Raw genomic sequence first — 18,803 nt, 5'->3', positions numbered from 1 at the left:
GCGGGGAAGAGCGGTTCCAGAAATCAGGTAAGACAAAAAACTTTTCCTTTTTCTGGACGGCATTTTTTAAATTGTTGCTTGGGTTTAGAGAAGCAGAAGGGTGGGTCGCCGATTAGGAAGGATTGGTCGCTCAACAGCGGCCTACGCCGTCTTTACACGAGAACAGCGTGGGTGCGAACGGCGCTCGCGAAAAGCGTTCGAGATGCAAAAAAGCACGCACAGCAATCTCTCACGGATTCGTGAAAAGAAAAACTGCACAAAATCGTACCTCCCGGAATGTATTGCGCGGTCTCCAGAAAAGTCTGTGGGGCTACGTTTCCAGAATGAGCCTGGGTTACTACTTAGTTAGGTGTGCAATCTGACACAATGACAATGGCAATGACATAAATCATAAAAATAAAGCTTATTTATTTTGATTTCTTGTTAAGACAAGATGTAAAACAGATCTAAAATAGTAGGGATTAAGCCAAAAGAAGGTTATGTAGCAGTTTTTTTTATTCATGATCTTACTTTCTCTTTCTCAGATTTCACTCAGATTTACCATGTGTTAGGGCTTCTCCTAATGTAATACACCTAAAACAGGGATTGCCGTGAAGCTCAATAATGGCAAGGAAATGTTTTCTCTCGTTAACTGCAGGAAAAGAGTTGAATGGAAATATTTATCGATTTTACACACACCATAATATCAGCTATACAAGAAAAGCACAAATAATGTCCTTCAATTTGGTCACATCCAGCGGCCATCATCTTTGAATCAACCTCTATCATTGCAAGCTGCTTGTTTTTCTGTCTGTTTCATTGCTTTGTTTGTTAGATGTTTGCTCACATTTCTTTTGCACTCAAATGCACAAAATGCCCAATTCGTGCCACAGGATGTCTAATCCAATCCTTACATTGACTTCGCATGTAAATCACTTGTGCTTCATCTGCGTCTGCTTACTCCACAGGCTGCAAAACATTTCCCCCACTCTCATGTAGCATAATGATTGTGAGGGTGCGGATGAGACATCATTTTTCAAAAGACACTTAAATGCATCACATGCGCTGCACATGTAAAATCTATAAGACATGTAAAACAATTATTTGCAAACTGAAATAAATATAATCTGATCATATGGTTTGGAATTGGATGTTTTATGATAATATTTTTTGTAATTATTTTGTGTTTAAATTAAGAATTTTGCAGGATCACAAAAATTAGGGACTTTTTGTTGATTTCGGGTTGGATTCAGCGATCGCAAAGTCGCGAATAACTATGGGGTCTTTAATATTACTTATTAATATAGTTTTATAGATCAGTTAAAAATACAGTAAATTAATGATTAGGTTAGATTGTAATGCAGGGGTGTCCAAACTCAGTCCTGGAGGGCTGGTGTCCTGCAGATTTTAGCTCCAACTTGCTTCAACACACCTGCGAGGATGTTTCTACACTGCCTAGTAAGAGCTTGGCTAGCTAGGCCAGCTGTGTCTGATTGGGGTTGGAACTAAACTTTGCAGAGCATCGGCCCTCCAGCACCGAGTCTGGACATCCCTGTTCTATTGTATTGAGATTGCATTGTATTGTATTGTTTGTGTTCTCAGGTGGGCTCGGGTTGTGCATTCTCTCTCATCCTTGTGTTTGTTGTTGTGTATGCTGTTTGATCTCAGTGCTTCAGTCAAACTGGTTTCAGTTTCGGTAGGCAATGGAATATAAACATGTATGCTGCATATGTGATTACACAGTAAGTGTTTTCTCTTATCATGTGCTCATGTCTTGCATTCAGTCTTGTGTCTTGTGATGGCATTGTGTGATGCATGTTGTATTCTAATTGACTGCATGTTCCTGCTTCATGTGAGTATACATGGCTTTTGTTTTTGTCTCTTTGTACCATGTGCTCTCCTGTCTAGACTGTAGTCCTTCCCATCTTGTTATCCCATTATTAGTTCATTCTGTTCACCTGAATGTGTATTGGTTTAGTTTACTTATACCTTTTTCGTGTTTGCTGTCCAGTGCCAGTTTAACATCAGTGTTTGCTTATGTTGTTCCTGTCCTGCCTTGTTCAGCCCAGTTAACTTTGATCAGGTCTGTTTTCCCTCTCGGGTAGATTGTGTTGCCTTTTTATTATATAAAAACCCATTTGAGGCTGCATTTGAGTCCTCGCTTCTGTGCCTCACCAACCATTTCATAGTTATACACACGAAAAAATAAACAAAAAGTAAAATGAGGTTATATCTCCCCAATCTTCTTATTAGAAGGACGAAGAGATTGTTTTGACTCCATTACTTTGGTAAAAAAGCATTCGGGCATAAGGATGTATCTTTCTGAATGTAATGCAGACATTGTTTTTGATCATCTAACTACTATTTTACTAACTTAGTTAAATATAAATCCTCAATGAATTTTCAATCTTTGTGTTTTAAAAAACATATTAATACCTGAGCACCAATAACAACAATAAACAACCCAGGCTCATTCTAAAAAATTAACCTCTACAGTATACACATTTCTGTAAAGCACCAAATACGCCCCAAGAGCTATGTTTTTTTTCGTAATTTTTGTTTTCACAAATCTACCAGAGGCCGCTGTGTATGCTTTTTGGGATTTTAGGGTTAAGGAAAGATTTGGTGGTATAGTTGGGGTTAATCATAAGTACAATGTAAAAACATGTATTTACACAATAAATACATTGCATTGTAACAAATTATTAATTTCAGTGCACATATTAGTTTTTAGTCACAATTTATGGTAAATGCATGAAAAGGAGAGCTTAGTGGTCTACATTAGTCAAATTTATAGAGAAAAACAAAGTGTAATACAGGTTTGGAATGACATGAGGTTGAGTAAACTATCGCTTTCATACCATGGAGCTCTATCACAATGGAAGCATGAGTGCTTTGTTTGGTTACCATATGACAGGCTTGCAAATTAATTTTAAATAAAGCGGGATGCTGCCAGTCACATTTGACACGTTGACCTATTTATCTGTTTAAACTGTTTTGCATTAAGTCATTTGCAAATACAGGGTTCCCACTCTATTTCAGAACATATTTCCATTTCATTAGTTTCAATAGCAATAAAAGGCTAGGATCACAATTTACAAAAGCCTGTAATGATTAATTTCAGTGTACTGTAAGTACATAAGTGGGACTGAAAATCGCTACCAGAACTTGTATCAATAATCCACCAATATAATACTATTTCTCCAATTACTTTTTTAAATATAAATTTCAAACTTTTGACTAGCAGCGTATATTTGATCCATCACAGTGCACATCATGACAAATTATTCAAGAGTATGTAGCCAGCACATCAAGACCTGCTCTTTGCTCTGACAGAAACTCCAGCAGATTTCCAGCTGCCTGCATGACTGACCTCTGCTAGATGATTGTATTGTTTGGTGACAGCCAGGTGCAGAGGGCCCATCAGGGCATTGTTGAGGATGTTGGGGTCAGCACCCAGATCCAGCAGTACAGCGCAGCTCTGTTGTTGATCCTGCTCCACAGCCCAGTGCAGAGGAGTTCGGCCCTGCTCATCCTGCACATTCAGCACTGCAAAGACAAAAACGCTGAATACATGCAGTGATTGAGGAGTTGGACAGCTCTGAAAAGATTTCAGAGGTGAATATAGTGGTAGTCCAAATGCAAATAATGACTTCGAAACAGTGGTCAAAATTTGACCAAATAATACATCTCTATTAATGACATTAGGCAATATTTCTAAATAATATACTATATTTTTGAACTTTGAAAGCAATTCACCGGAAAGCATATTATTTATGTGTTTTGTGACTTGCCAATTTTAACTCTGAACTCTGAATATAAATTTCTGGAGAGCGCCAAATACGTCCCAGGGGCTATGTTTTTTTTTTTTTTTTTTTGCAGTTTTTCCAGAGGCCGCTATGTATGAAGTTTAAGATCTTCTCTCGCGAGTGCCATTCTGCATCTGCTCTTTGTGTGTAAATCCACTAGAGGCCACTGTCGACTGACTGACTGATTGAATGACTGACTGACTGGCCAATCAACTGACCCACCCTCCTCCTTCCCTAAACCCAACCAATAGTGTTTTCAAAAACACGGATTGACCCGCCCATTCACTCCATTTACGTTTTAAAAAGCAATCCAGAAAAAGAAAAGCCCTCACATGATTTTTACAACGTTTTCAGATGTTATCACATTTTCACCCTGTTATTTACTTGATTATTTTATTTTTGGCTTCTGTTTTTGTCTTACCCACTTTCTGGAACCGTTCTTTTCTATACTCAAACCCTGTTGTAGTGGTTTACTCCTCTCTGCATCTTAAGTCCGCCGATGTACATGGCGAGCTAACTGGACAAAGTAGCAACACTGGGAAATTCATCAATAGGGAGGTAAGTGATCAGCTGGTATTAAAATGTCATTAAAATGTCATTAAAATGTCAAAATATTAGCATATTACATTATTAAAATAATGCAATTTGAACATTATTGTAACGTTGCTAAAACATTCTTAGATCATTAATGTGATCTCAGAATTAAATTATTTACATTATTATAATCAAAACAATACTGTTCATACTCTGTTAATAAACTCTTTGCGCTTATCAACTTCTGCAACAGCTGATTATAATCTGGACACTCACACACATGAACTGATTACATGAACTATATGTACACCTCATTTTCAGATTCAAATTGCTGAGTCTTGTTTCTTCTATGAACATTACGAAGCCTTTTATCAGTTTGTTTTTGCCTTGTTTTTGATTTTTAACTTTATCAATGCTTTGATTTTTTGCCACTTAGCCTGTCTTCTACACTGTACTTTGACCACGTTTATTGGATTACCCTTGTGCTACTGTTTTGCTACTGTTTTTGACCATTGCCTGTACAACCTTGCCTTTAATAAACTGCATTTGGATCCACACATCTGTTCTCAGCGTCTGCTTTGTAACAAACACTAAACATTAAGGGAACAATTTTAGGACCTAAAATTGTTAGCTGGGATGAAGCTCTGTCATACTGCCATAGGGTTAAGGGCAGTGCTTAATTTCTAAATGAATAAGTTCTGGAACAAAGTAATTATGACCGATATCCACCAAAAAATTTAAGTTTTCCTAGAACATGACGTCATTAAACATTGATAGCACAAAAAAAGAAGCAACACATTTCTGAATGATATTTAAATATTTTGTGCTATATAACAGTATAGGTCAGTTATGGATAATAAAAACAACAAAAACAATCACTATTATGTGCCAAGTGAACTCTAATCTTCAAGAAGAACCCACATTTACTTCTTCTGTCATGTTTTCTGAGTGAATTGAGATCATTTAGGTCTGTCTCCCACTATCCTGATCCATTTGCACAGTTTCATCTTCTCGAGATCTCATTTGACCAGTCTCATTATCAGATTTACTTGTGGTTTTTAGAAATGAAAATATGCGTGACTGTCTCTTGACCAATTTGAAAATACAAATATTATTTAGGTTGGCCACTTTGCCATTATTTATTTTCACTGCTCATTATAAGTAAAACAATCACCAACCAATGAGAGTGATAGTAAATATGAGAAAGCCGATTGACTGAAAAGTCAATAGTTAAATGTTACTTTTGCTTTTAACTGCGCATGGTGACTACCATCATGTGTGTGTGTGTGTGTGCGCACACAAAATCCACACAGCCTTTGACACATTCTCTCTGACACACACACACACACACACACACACACACACACACACACACACACACACACACACACACACACACACACACACACACACACACACACACACACACACACACACACTGGATCCATAAAAGCAAATACTGGAATGCAAAACTGACATTTTCCGGAACAGGATCTGGCAAGATCCAGCTCAAGTTAAGCACTGATTGCGGGTCACAATTTTATAACTGTAGTCTGATGACTTTGCATCCTGACCACCCAATAAGGCCTCAACACTTCTTTAAAACCAGATGAGACAGTCTGGGACAGAAACAAACCAACTTTGCCTAGTTAAATTTGTTCATTTCAGCAGGATATTGCACTGTAATAGATGTAATTAGGAAGAGAAATGTGCCCTCTGAATATCATTTGGTCTTATCCCATTGTAGCAAGTGAACCAGTGGCTCTGTTTTGTCAATGATTTATTGAAGAACTGTGTTCACAATAAGCTGCCCAATGACGTAAGTGCGTGATCCCCAAGGAGATTATGTGATAGTTTTATAATCATTAGAACATAATGAGACATTGACCTGATGTGATCTGAATAGTCTGGGGTAAATAAACAAGGCCTAAGGACAAGGCCTTCAAAACAGATCCATTTATTTACCACCGGGGTTTTGAACCTACCAATTGTGGGTATAAATAGACTGTTGTGGGTAATGCTTATCAACATTAGGATGACCAGATGTCCCTTTTTTCCAGAGATAGTCCCAATTTTCTTTGTCATGTCCCAAAATGGAGCTGTTTCAATTAAAAATAAATCTATAAAAAATGCATTGATCCTATTTTATACACACAGATAGGTCAGCATCAATATCGCAATATGATCATTTGCAATAGTCACATTGTAGGATTTGCAATGTTGAGTTTGTATTATAATTTATCTTTTGCCCAGGCCTGTGACTGTATTTTAAAAGCATTCAGACATAAGAAAGTGTACTGATAGGAACTTTAATACTAATTTTGTTGAACTATTTTAATTTTAGTATTCAATTACTGTAGCTAAATACAGTTAGATTTGGGAAAATTATAAGTCAATTGTAACTCATCCCATTTAATTAAAAATATAAATTCTTTGCGAATAGAGATATTCAAGCCATCTGGTAAATTTGTATTCATATTGCAATATACAGGTCCATAAATATTTGTACATCGAAACAATTCTAACATTTTTGGCTCTATACACCAACACAATGTATTTGAAATTAAACAAACAACATGTGATTTAACTGAAGACTGTTAGATTTAATTTGAGGGTAATTACATCAAAATCAGGTGAACGCTGTAAGAATTACAACAGTTTGCATTTGTGCCTCCCACTTGTTAGGGGACAGAAGAATTATAACTTTCACTTTTTTAATACTTGGTTTCAAATCCTTTGCAGTCAATTACAGCCTAAAGTCTGAAAGACATCACCAGACGTTGGGTTTCATTCCTGCTGATGCTCTGCCAGACCTCTAAAGCAACTGTCTTCAGTTCCTGCTTGTTCTTGGGGCATTTTCCCTTCAGTTTTGTCTTCAGCAAGTGAAATGCAAGCTCATTTGGATTTAGATCAGGTGTTTGACTTGGCCATTCCATAACATTCAACTTCTTTCCATTCAAAAACTCTTTGGTTGCATTTGAAGTATGTTTGGGGTCATTGTCTATCTGCACTTTGAAACGCTATCCAATGGGTTCTGAAGTATTTGACTTAATATGAGCAGAAAAAAAAATCCTGAAACACTTTAAAATTTATCCCGCTTCTTTTGTCAGCAGTCACATCATCAATAAATGCAAGGGAACCAGTTACATTGACAGCCATACATGTCCACGTCATGTCACTACTACCTGCATGCGTTGTTGCTTAGGATCATGAGCAGTTCCTTTCCTTCTTTATACTCTTCCCCTTACCAGTAGATCTTGGTCTCATCTGTCCAAAGGATGTTGTTCTAGCACTGTGAAAGCTTTTTTTAGAGGTCTTCTGTTGATTGTTGACTCCGACACACTTACATGTACCTCCTGGAGAGCATCATCAATAAATGCAAGAGCATTCTTGATCTGGTCAACTGTTATGAAGAGTGTTTTCTTCAATAATACACCTGGCCATGGAACAGCTTAGAAGACATTTGTCCAATTACTATTGGACCCTTAACAAGTGGGAGGTACAAATGCAATTTATTGTAATTCCTACACCGTTCACTTGATTTGGATGTAAATACCCTCAAATTAAAGCTTACAGTCTACAGTTAAGGGCGAGGCAGTGGCGCAGTAGGTAGTGCTGTCTCCTCACAGCAAGAAGGTCGCTGGGTCGCTGGTTCGAACCTCGGCTCAGTTGGCGTTTCTGTGTGGAGATTGCATGTTCTCCCTGCCTTCTTGTGGGTTTCCTCCGGGTGCTCCGGTTTCCCCCACAGTCCAAAGACATGCAGTACAGGTGAATTGGGTAGGCTAAATTGTCCGTAGTGTATGAGTGTGTGTGTGAATGTGTGTGTGGATGTTTTCCAGAGATGGGTTGCGGCTGGAAGGGCATCCACTGCGTAAAAATTAGCTGTATAAGTTGGCAGTTCATTCAGAAAATGAATGAATGAATGAGTCTACAGTTAAAGCACATCTTGTTTTCGTTTCATTTAAATTCAAATCAGTTGTGTTGGTGTACAGAGCTAAAAATGCTAGAATTGTGTCGATGTCAAAATATTTATTGACCTAACTGTATATCACAGAATAACAAAATATCGCACTTTTAAGTTTTTCCAATATCGTGCAGCCTTACTCACAGATAATCCAGCCGATTCGAATGCAATGACTCGAGGGCCTTCTGCAACTACTGGTAGGTTCTACTGGTAGGTTCAGAAGGCTGTTAGTATCCATCCACATGGTTAATCAGTAATAGATCACATACAGCTGTGGACGGATGTTAACAAGAGTTATTTATGTTATTTATAAAATTTCCCATTAATTGTTTTATTAACGTCTACCCCTTACCCCAAACCCTAAACCCAATCATCACAGTAACGTAAAACAGATCTGGATCTGGAGTCTTTCCAACTAGTATAACTTATTAATCATGTGGATGGATGATAACAGCCTTCTGAGCCTACTTCTTCTGATAGCCACTGATAACACCCATTGGATCGGGTAATAACATTTAAAGTGGGTGGATAATATTAAGTGAGAATTCAGTGCTATTTAGACCTCTGAATTAGCAAATAATTTTTTTGCATCACAGAAATCTGCTTACAATAATTGATATATCACAGACCTTTCACTAAAAAAAGCCTTAAACAGGCAAACGATGACTAAACTAGGGCTGCACAAAACAAAGAAAATATGCAATATTGTTGTTGAGTGCTGCGACTATTTTATCATCAATAAAAATATACATACATTGTAATGATCACACTAAAATAAACAGGTAATACCCATTTTTCTGAGCTAATTAAATCTATTTAAAAAGCATTTAGAATTTAAAACTCTACGAATGACTGAAAACATCAGCAGATATTCAGATTTTTAATGGCTGTTGTAATTTTCCTGCTTTGTCTCCCATCATTAGTATTTATTTTCAGCTCTAGGTTCACCTAACAGTACCTACTGGAGAGCTCAGGATGATGATAATAAAGGCCCCAAATTAATCAGAATTAGATAACCTGAATAAAATACCAATAATTCTTTATAAAAACCATAAATTTGTTGCACTTCCCTGCAATATTGATATTTCATACTATTATCTCAATAACAATAATGTTTTGATATATTGTGCAGGTGCAACCCTGTATGCACCCTTGTATGATTCCCTTAAAAGACACTTAAAAGTCACAATTCACACTATGTCTTTTTATCTGGCTATTATTAAGATATTATTAGTTTATTATAGTAGAGGTAGAGTATGAATTATTCTACAGCCCTAATTCCACCCTAATCCTAAACCCAACTACTACCTTATTAGCTATTAATAAGCAGCTAATTTGTGGTTTATCCGCTCATTAGTTGGTAATAGTCTTAGTTAAGGGTTTAATAACGTGAATTGACTTAAAATAGGTGTTACTCTGTAATGAAACCTTCAGCAATTATGACATAAAACAGGACATTTATATGAAGGATAATGTGTTCATGCTAATGACTACTGTCATTAAGTCTTGTTACCCCAGTTATATTATTTTAAATGCAAAGTTGAATTGAGATATTGACATAACCGAGACAATATAATTTTGTCATAAATCTGTCATAAACATGATTATCATGAAGCCATTATAACCAATGGCCAAAATTCCTGTCCCTGCTCTACATTTTTTTATTTTTCAAAAATCTGATTGACTCATACTGTGTGTACATTGCAATATTAAAGTAACAATCTGTTGCTTGCATTGCAACTTTAAAACCATGTCAAGGAGTGTAAGTCTTACCCTCAGGGCCCACAATGGAAACAATGAGCCGAATGATATCCAGGTTTCCTCCAGCTGAAGCATAGTGCAGCAGACTGGCTCCATTCTCATCCCTGAGGCTTAGGTGTTCTGGACCTTTCTGGATCAGACGATCGATGGCAGAAGCCTTTCCTTTGAAAGCCAACTTGCAGAGGAAAGCAGGTGAAGTCAGATTCAGTTCAACCTGGTATTTTTTTCTAGCCATTATATTGTACCGGATATAAGCAAACATAAACACAGACAGTCATGGCATCCTTGTTAGTAAATATATGTGCTTCCTTACGCCTCCAGTTTACTTAAAGTACACGGAGGAGAAACAACACACACCTCAAAGACATCTGCAGACTCCTCCGTTTCGTCCTCGTTTATCACACATTTGTAGAAGCTGTTTCGCCTCACTAACTCCTTTCCAAACTGCATTTGGTGAGCGTAGTGACTGAGGATGTGCTGTAAAGACAATTCAGTAATTGGATTATGGGGTTTTGAGGCAAACATGTAAACAAACTGAACTAAAGAAAGGCTCACAATTTGTTTTAATAATGGACAAATTTAAAGATAATTCTTACTGTACTTGAACACAATGACCTCGACACAAGTTGACATTTACTTTACAATCTAAAAACACATTTATGTTTCAACCCAAAAATATGGGTCAATATTTGACCCCATAAAGTCTAAGAAACAAGTTGTCATGATTACCAGCGATCGCTAACCACCAGAGGTTTCTGGTAAACATTCACACTCCTTGAACTACATATCTGCCATGTTATGGACTACAACACCCAGTCAGGCCACACACACACACACAACAAGTTCAAGATCCAGACTGATTAAACTCTCACAGCTGAAGCCACTCACACAATGATTATTTGGACTATTTAAACCCCTCTGTTCCACACACATGTTGCTGAGTATTGTTAAGCTGTTGCTGTCTTACGTAAGCGGTTTTCCTTGTTTCCTGTTGCCTGTGTTTTTGACTTTTGGACTGTTTATCGTGTTTTAACCCTTCTCTGCCTGCCCTGAACCTTTTGCCTGTTTTATTTGATTTGCTTCTGGATTGCCTACTACACTGTTAATACTGATATTTGACCCTTGCCTGATTGACCATTCTTATAATAAAGCTGCATTTGGAACTACCCCAGTTTGCATAGCATCCCTTCGCAACACAAGTATTAATCTATACAAAACATATCTATATTTTTGTGGCACATTGCCTGAGTTTTCCGTGCCATTTGACACACGTAAAACATATAGAAGTCCATTTCAGTGAATATGTCTACTTACATTGACAACTGGTATTTTTATTGGGGATGTAATTACTTTTTCAGTGTGTGAGTCAATGTTCATTAATACTTATGTCCTTTTGGGTTTCTATTAAACCGTGAGCACAGATTACTTTTACATCATTGAGCTTGGATATCTACATTGTATTTTAAATATTGAATAAAGTCAAAATTATAGTTTAGTTCATCAGCTAGCAAACATACCAAACCTTTTTATATGTGTACTACAGAATTTAACCTTTATACTTTGTAAATATATATCAGTTTTGGTATCATTATGCCATTTATTTTATGACACATTAACTTAAAATAAAATGCAACACACACACACACACACACACACACACACACACACACACACACACACACACACACACACACACACACACACGCACAAACACACACAAACTTAAAATAAATCTAAAAAGTAACCTGAATCTAAATTTTAAAAAACAACCAACTTTATAAACATTAAGTCCAAACCAAATATTTATACACTAGACTTCTGATTGATAATTTGGTATCAGAAGTAGCTTTTGTGAAAGGCAAAGGCCGCTAGATTACGCTTATTTAACTAAATTAAAATACAATCATGCCTTGATTATCGATTAATTAATTAGGACAGTAAGGTCTAACTTTGCTTAGACAAAAGATTTTTATTATTAAAGTAATCTGGAATGGCAAAGAAAGCATTCTTGCAGGACTCCCAAAGTACGACAAGATGCTTTGGATTCATCTTTAATGCCTCCTTTTTCATATTACCCAAGACATGCTCGATAATGTTCAAGTTTGGTAACTGGGCTGGCCAATCCTAAAGCACCTTGACCTTCTTTGCTTTTCAGGAACCTTGTTGTGGAGGCTGAAGTATGAGAATGAGCGCTATCCTGCTGAAGAATTTCCCTCTCCTATGGTTTGTAATGTAATGCGCAGCACAAATGTCTTGATACGCCAAGCTGTTGATGTTGCCATCCACTCTGCAGATCTCTTCCACTGAATGTAACCCAAACCATGATTTTTTTTTTCTTCACCAAACATGATTTATTTGGATCCATGCAGGTTCCAATAAGTCTTTTGCAGTATTTGTACTGATTAAGATTCAACAGACAATTCATCAATAAAATCTACCTTCTGCCACTTTCCCAAATGATCAACTAGAAATAAAGTTATTATTTGTTGGATTTACAACTGGGATCGACGACAAGACTTTTGTCAGGTTTGGTATTTATTGTATGTGTATGTGGTTTTAGCTTTGTGCTCAAAGTTTGACAAAATCAATTTTGAAAATGCTAATGACTATGGAGTCAAAAAAGACTCAAAAGTAATTCACGCAAAAGACACAATGTACACAGGGTAGCAAAATTCACGTGCATAAAACCAAATTCTTGTGCGTAAAATATTTATTTATATTCACAAAAAAAATTTGATGTGCACAAAATAAAAATACATTCTCATAAAATGTTTCACAAATACAAAACACCATTTGCAAATGTATAAGAGTGTACAAAAAGTTTTAAATGTTTAAATTGTGCGAGTTCATCCTAACTGAGAATGTGCAAATCCTCTTTCACGTACGACTCCCCCTGGATACGTCTGTGTGTATTTTTGAGACTTTTCTGGCAGAGTACAGGCAACTCATACCTTTCAGCCAATCAAATGAGATCTGTAGTCAATGACACCCACTCTGTGCTTCTTTTGCGCAGACTTTTCCTTTCCAGCATGGCAAACGTAGTCGCCAGCAGTCGCACTTTTTTTTCATTGATTTATTTATTTTTTGACCATAGCCTCACTCTTTTTATAAATTTTTATCCAGCTGTTTTCTTGAAAAAGACATGATAGTGTAATTAGAAACTGAATAAAACTGATATAAAAAAAGATCCTTACCTGAGTAATTTTTTTTTTCAGTTTTATTCAGTTTCTAATGACACTATCACGTCTTTACTGCTTTAGAACGTTAAATATTTAACAACCTTACAGTTTTAAATGTCTTAACAATAAAAATGAAAAAAAAAATGTACCCAGGTGAGGATCGAACACTGGTCAATAGGCGGCATAACACAATGTGCTAACCGCTGGACCACAACAGCGATGTTATGCTTGTGTGGCCGGAATAATATTTAATCCTCATCATCACCCTGCAGGCTACATTTTACTTTTATTTTTGTTTTGTGCACGTAAAATTTTTTTGTGAATATAAATAAACATTTTACGCACATGAATTTGGTTTTATGCATGTGAATTTGGCTACGCATGTGTACATTGTGTCTTTTGTGTGAATTTCTTTTAAGACTTATCTGATTCCATAGATGACTCATCTTGCACTGAGCTGTTTTATCCAATCAAATGCTCTAACAGAAAAAAAAAAAAAAACCTCGCTAAATATTTTCTTCGGTCAAGCAAGTAGCAAGTCATATTTACGGCCATGATGTAAAGTCACTAAATTTTAAATTGACAGCGTCAAGTTTATGGAAATGAACTGACAGAATCCAAACCAACTGATTTGCTTAATTAATTTTCCAGTGTTGTGAGTGAAGTAAGTAATTAAATGAGTGAGTTAATTAGTGAGTAAATTTGCACTCACAATGAAAAATTAGTTTGTTCCACATATTTTACCTCAGACATCAAACACACCAAACTCGTCCCTGTCTGACTAAACAAGAGATAAAGCTTTGTCATGTTTTTACTGTCTACACTCACAGCATCACAGACTGAATCAAGTTACTAAACAAATCATATGAACACTTGCTGACAACATCCATGTGATTTTAAATTCAGGACGCTGTGCAAAGTCACACACACACACACACACACACACACACACACACACACACACACACACACACACGCACACACACACACACACACACACACACACACTATTGCTAAAATAGATTTTAAAATGACATTTAAAACATTTTGCCCATTTTTGAAAATAGATGTTTAAAATGTATATTTGTAATATGTATGTATAAATACATATTTTCTAAGATAATAATTAAGAAAAACACAACTGTGGATGTGTGTGAAAATGTATTTAAAAAAATAATAATTTAACTGCCACTTCAGCTCTCAATAAAATAATTGTATATGATCAAGTGACCTGATGAAGATCATGTAGGTTGAAATATTGTCATAATAAATTAATGGCAGTGTGCTGATTTTTTATTTATTTATTTATTTTTACTTTTTCTATTGGATTTAGCTTGATTGACCACCCGCATTCAAGAATCTCCTAGGTGTGTACATACTGATGCTTTTTCTGCAAAGAAAATATATTGCCAGTCAACATTAGAAGTTTAGTTTAGTTTAGTTTAGTTTAGTTTAGTTTAGTTTAGTTTAGTTTAGTTTAGTTTAGTTTGGTTTGGTTAGGTTAGGTTGTTAGGTTCGGTTTGGATCTGTTCTGTTCTGTTCTGTTCTGTTCTGTTCTGTTCTGCTTTGCTTTGCTTTGCTTTGTTTGTTTTGTTTCTAGTACGAATTCTTACTATTTACTACTGATTTAATACCTCCTTATTATCAAAGTATTGGCTGTTTATTATTTACATTCCTAATCTAGACATCTTAAGTATTCACTAAAGAAGTTTTTTGAAAAATAGATGTTTATATCTGCATGTAGTCTAAAAAAGAAAAGAAAAAATAGACACATAATTTGTATAGTTATTACAGTACCTCTAAAATAACCACTATATATCCCTCAAAACACAAAAAAACAAAAAACATTTTGTTAATAAATTAGAAGTGATTTAAATACATTCATAAATTTGATTCACTGATGTATTACCCAACTACTACTGACAAAGTTTACCCAGTTTGACAGCCACTGACACACATTTTTTCATTATTTCTTTTCTTCATACTCACAAAATATAAGTACCACATATTTTAAATCCATTTTAGCTGGGGAAAAAAAGCTTTTACTTTATGGGCAAGTTTGAGGAGAGCACAGTATATCCTCTGTCCGGTAAGCTCACTAATTGATGGATTTCCGTCTGTGTAATTTGTGGCAGACACAGTGAATACAGGAAATCTTTTTATTTTCTAGATGAAGCAATAAAGATGGTTGCCAAGCATCGAGCAAACACTGCTAAATGAGACTGTAAATGCAGCGTCTGCTCCTGGAAAACAGCCCGTCGCACAGGTGTGTGGAGATGCAAATTGTTTGCTTTTGTTTTTTTGTCATCAGATCACTTTTACAGTCCACGAACAATTCCAAACATATAATAGAGGAGAAAGAAAAGCACATTGTATATTCACATTGTATATTCACCAATTATCTAAAACATGATCAGTGGGAGTCTTTAATTCATTAAGCATGCCATACACAGTTCAGTAAATGTACAAGCATTATATTATATTATATTATATTATATTATATTATATTATATTATATTATATTATATTATATTATATTATATTATATTATATTATATTATGTTTCATTATATTTTATTACATGCAGTAATAATAATGTAATTTTCATATTATACATATAATAAATTTTTAAATAGTTTGTAACTTTAAAATTGCTTTTTGCTTTTGCTTGTTAAAATTATTAGCATACAGAACATAGTAAATATAAATGGCATGCCATGTAAAACTGACTGCAACAACGGATTTGCCATAAATCTAAAAGAAGTAAACTAAACTAAAATAAAATAAAAAATAAATAATTAAATAAAAATAATAAAATAAAATAAAACAAAATAAATAATATAATAAAATAAAACAAAAAGTACTATAGTCAGTTACATTTTGGAAGAATAATTTTTGATAAAATAGAGTTGATAGTTAATTGTAACTAATCATTTCATCATTTCATAATTACACACGTTCCAACAAACACTCCATTACAAGGATGTAAAAAGAATAATAACACTAATATTAAAAACAACAACAACAACAACAACTACAATAATAATAATAATAATAATAATAATAATAATAATAATAGTAATAATAATATAATGGCAGTTTATTCCACTAAGGTGACCTCTGATAAATCAGGAACTAAGCCGAAGAAAAATTAATAATAATAATAATAATAATAATAATAATAATAATAATAATAATAAAAGTAAACTCTTTTATACACATACGTACGTTGCTTTGGATAAAAACATTTACTAATGAATAAATGTAAAAAAAAAAATGTTATTGAACTTATTATTTCAATCCAAATTTGGGTAAACAAGGACAAATCTAACCATTTAGTTACAAATTGACTCAACAGTTAGGTTGTCTATTTCTTTTAAATGCATATTTAACAAACAAATCACTGTATTGCATTCAAACCCTATATAAACACAAATAAAGCATAATAGTTGCAATACTGACACACCTTAAGTCCTAAAGTATACTTTTAACATCACAATCAAGACTAACTGCTGAAATAAACGGTTGTTTATCAAGAGAAGGAACTCTCCTCCTACCTGATGTGTGTGTTGAGCAGTTGTGTGCTGTGGTCTTGCTCTCTCTTTCTCTCTCCGTCACTCAGTATGAAGCTGGTTTTATAGTGTTGGTTGAAGGAGATCCAGTTACAGTGGCTCTCACTCAGAGGTAATGTCATCTGATGCGTTCATTAAGGGCCATGCTAATTTAGCATGAGATTTCTAAACTTAAAATGCTTATGGGTAATGTAAATGTAAAAGTCTGGACAATGGCCTGTGGTTGCTCATGAATTACCATTTCCCAGAACTGGAGAAAAAAATTAAAAGTATTTAAAAAAAATAAGTGCACTTTCCATTGTCTTGTGGCTTCTTTCAGAGTAGAGTGAAATATGGATTTTTGGATTGTCTTTGGTTAAACTGTTGCATTATTTAAAAGGTACCATTTGAAAAGTGATACAATTAATATTTGAAGAATGATGACTTTCAATTTTAAAATGATAAGTAAAATGTACATGTACACAAAATATATGATATAAAAATACAATAAAAATTATATTTTATTATATTTCATTTTATTTTATTATCAGGCTGGGTCAGGTGGCGTTTCTGTGTGGAGTTTGCATGTTGCTCCCATGTCCCCGTGGGTTTTGGGTGCTCCGGTTTCTTCCATATTCCATAGACATGCACTAAAGGTGAGTTGGGTAAGCTAAATTGTCAGTAGTGTAAGTGTGTGGAAGAGTGTGTATGGGTGTTTCCCAGTCTTGTGTTGTGGCTGGAAGGGCATCCGCTGCATAAAACATATGCTGGATTAGTTGGTGGCTCATTCCGCTTTGGCAACCCCAGATTAATAAAGGGACTAAGCTGAAAAGAAAATAAATGAATGAATAAATAAATGAGGCCATTTTTTAATACTTTTTTCCTGCTGTAAACACTTAGTAACGTCATGTTCAGGGAAAACTGTAATTGTGTGGCAGACATCGGTCACGGTAACTTATATTTCCTTTTTTTGTATCCATTTACAAATTAACCCTCTACTGCACTGTGCTACCATATAGCAACATAAAACTTATGTCTTAATTTCCCCGACACTGTTTCTTTAAGAACAACATTATTATTTTTTTTTTGTTGTTGTTGTTGTTGGAAAGAGAAAACCATAGTGTAGCCAATGATGTGCTTTGGTTAAGTCACATGACGTGCTGTTTTTTTGTAGCACGATTTCTGATAGATTAGCATTTATTGTAAGTAGTTGCTAAATGCAAATGTAAACACCAATAAAAACAAAGGATCAAATGATGTCAGAACCACAAAAAAATCTGAAACATCACCTCCAGTAAGTTATGATGACATATTTACAACTCAATATATATATTATTTTATCAAAAATTTTTTTGTAAATCGATCAAATGTATGTGTTGCTAAATGGCAACACTGTGCAACAGTGGAACGTGCATTACTGCAATGGGTTAGCTAGCTAGCCAGGTCAGCTGTGATCTTTTAAGTTTTAACAATAACAACATGAAAGCTAGTAATATAATTAGTTGTATGTTAATGGCATTTGTATTACGGATAAAAACTAGTTTTAATGGCAACACTACTTTTGAATAAATATAAATACAAGAACAGTGTATAAGCAAGCACCACCATGTTCTATGGTAAGTATAGTATGGTATATAAATATTGTTAGCTAGCTACATTATTCAGATGCATCTGGATATACCAGACTTGCTATTTATTTATTTTTTTTGTTATAATACTTCCTGAAGGAAATATTTATATTTACTGTATGTTGTGTACATTATAATACAATATTAAGTTTGTTTTTAAGAATATTTGGTGAAAATTATTGAAAAAATTAAAGTTGTTGGAATATGAGTGGTTGGAAAGTATGTATAAGGTGTCATTTGTAAGTTCTGTGTTAAACCTTACAATACTGCAAACACCAATTAAATCATTTCAAACAACAAAATTATTCATTATAAGGATTATAAGTTTTAAACTTAAAATTTCTAAGTTAGATCCACTGTAGCACATTGTTGGCATTTGGCAACATATTATAAAGTAC

The 18,803-nt window shown here is 34.7% G+C and overlaps 1 protein-coding gene across 12 annotated transcripts in view; it reads right to left on the bottom strand.

Moving 5' to 3' along the window:
* trpa1b (transient receptor potential cation channel, subfamily A, member 1b) overlaps positions 1–18,803 on the bottom strand; it is a 347,938-nt gene that overhangs the window by 55,426 nt on the left and 273,709 nt on the right. For 9 of the 12 annotated variants that reach the window (XR_015524386.1, XR_015524387.1, XR_015524388.1 and 6 more), the window contains 3 exons: positions 10,405–10,524; positions 10,060–10,222; positions 3,353–3,528 (listed from right to left, as the gene is read on the bottom strand). Coding sequence is in view for 8 of the 12 variants with exons in the window: in XM_087308524.1 (XP_087164650.1) it covers positions 3,353–3,528; positions 10,060–10,222; positions 10,405–10,524 (459 nt within the window). In the remaining 4 variants the exon portion in view is untranslated. 12 annotated transcript variants of the gene reach the window in all.

This window comes from Danio rerio, chromosome 24 (genome assembly GCF_052040795.2).
Source record: "Danio rerio strain M-AB ecotype USA chromosome 24, GRCz13ab, whole genome shotgun sequence".
NCBI classification, from domain to species: Eukaryota; Metazoa; Chordata; class Actinopteri; order Cypriniformes; family Danionidae; genus Danio; species Danio rerio.
The sequence above is the reverse complement of the archived record's forward strand: the minus strand, read 5'-3'. Positions and strand labels throughout refer to the sequence as shown.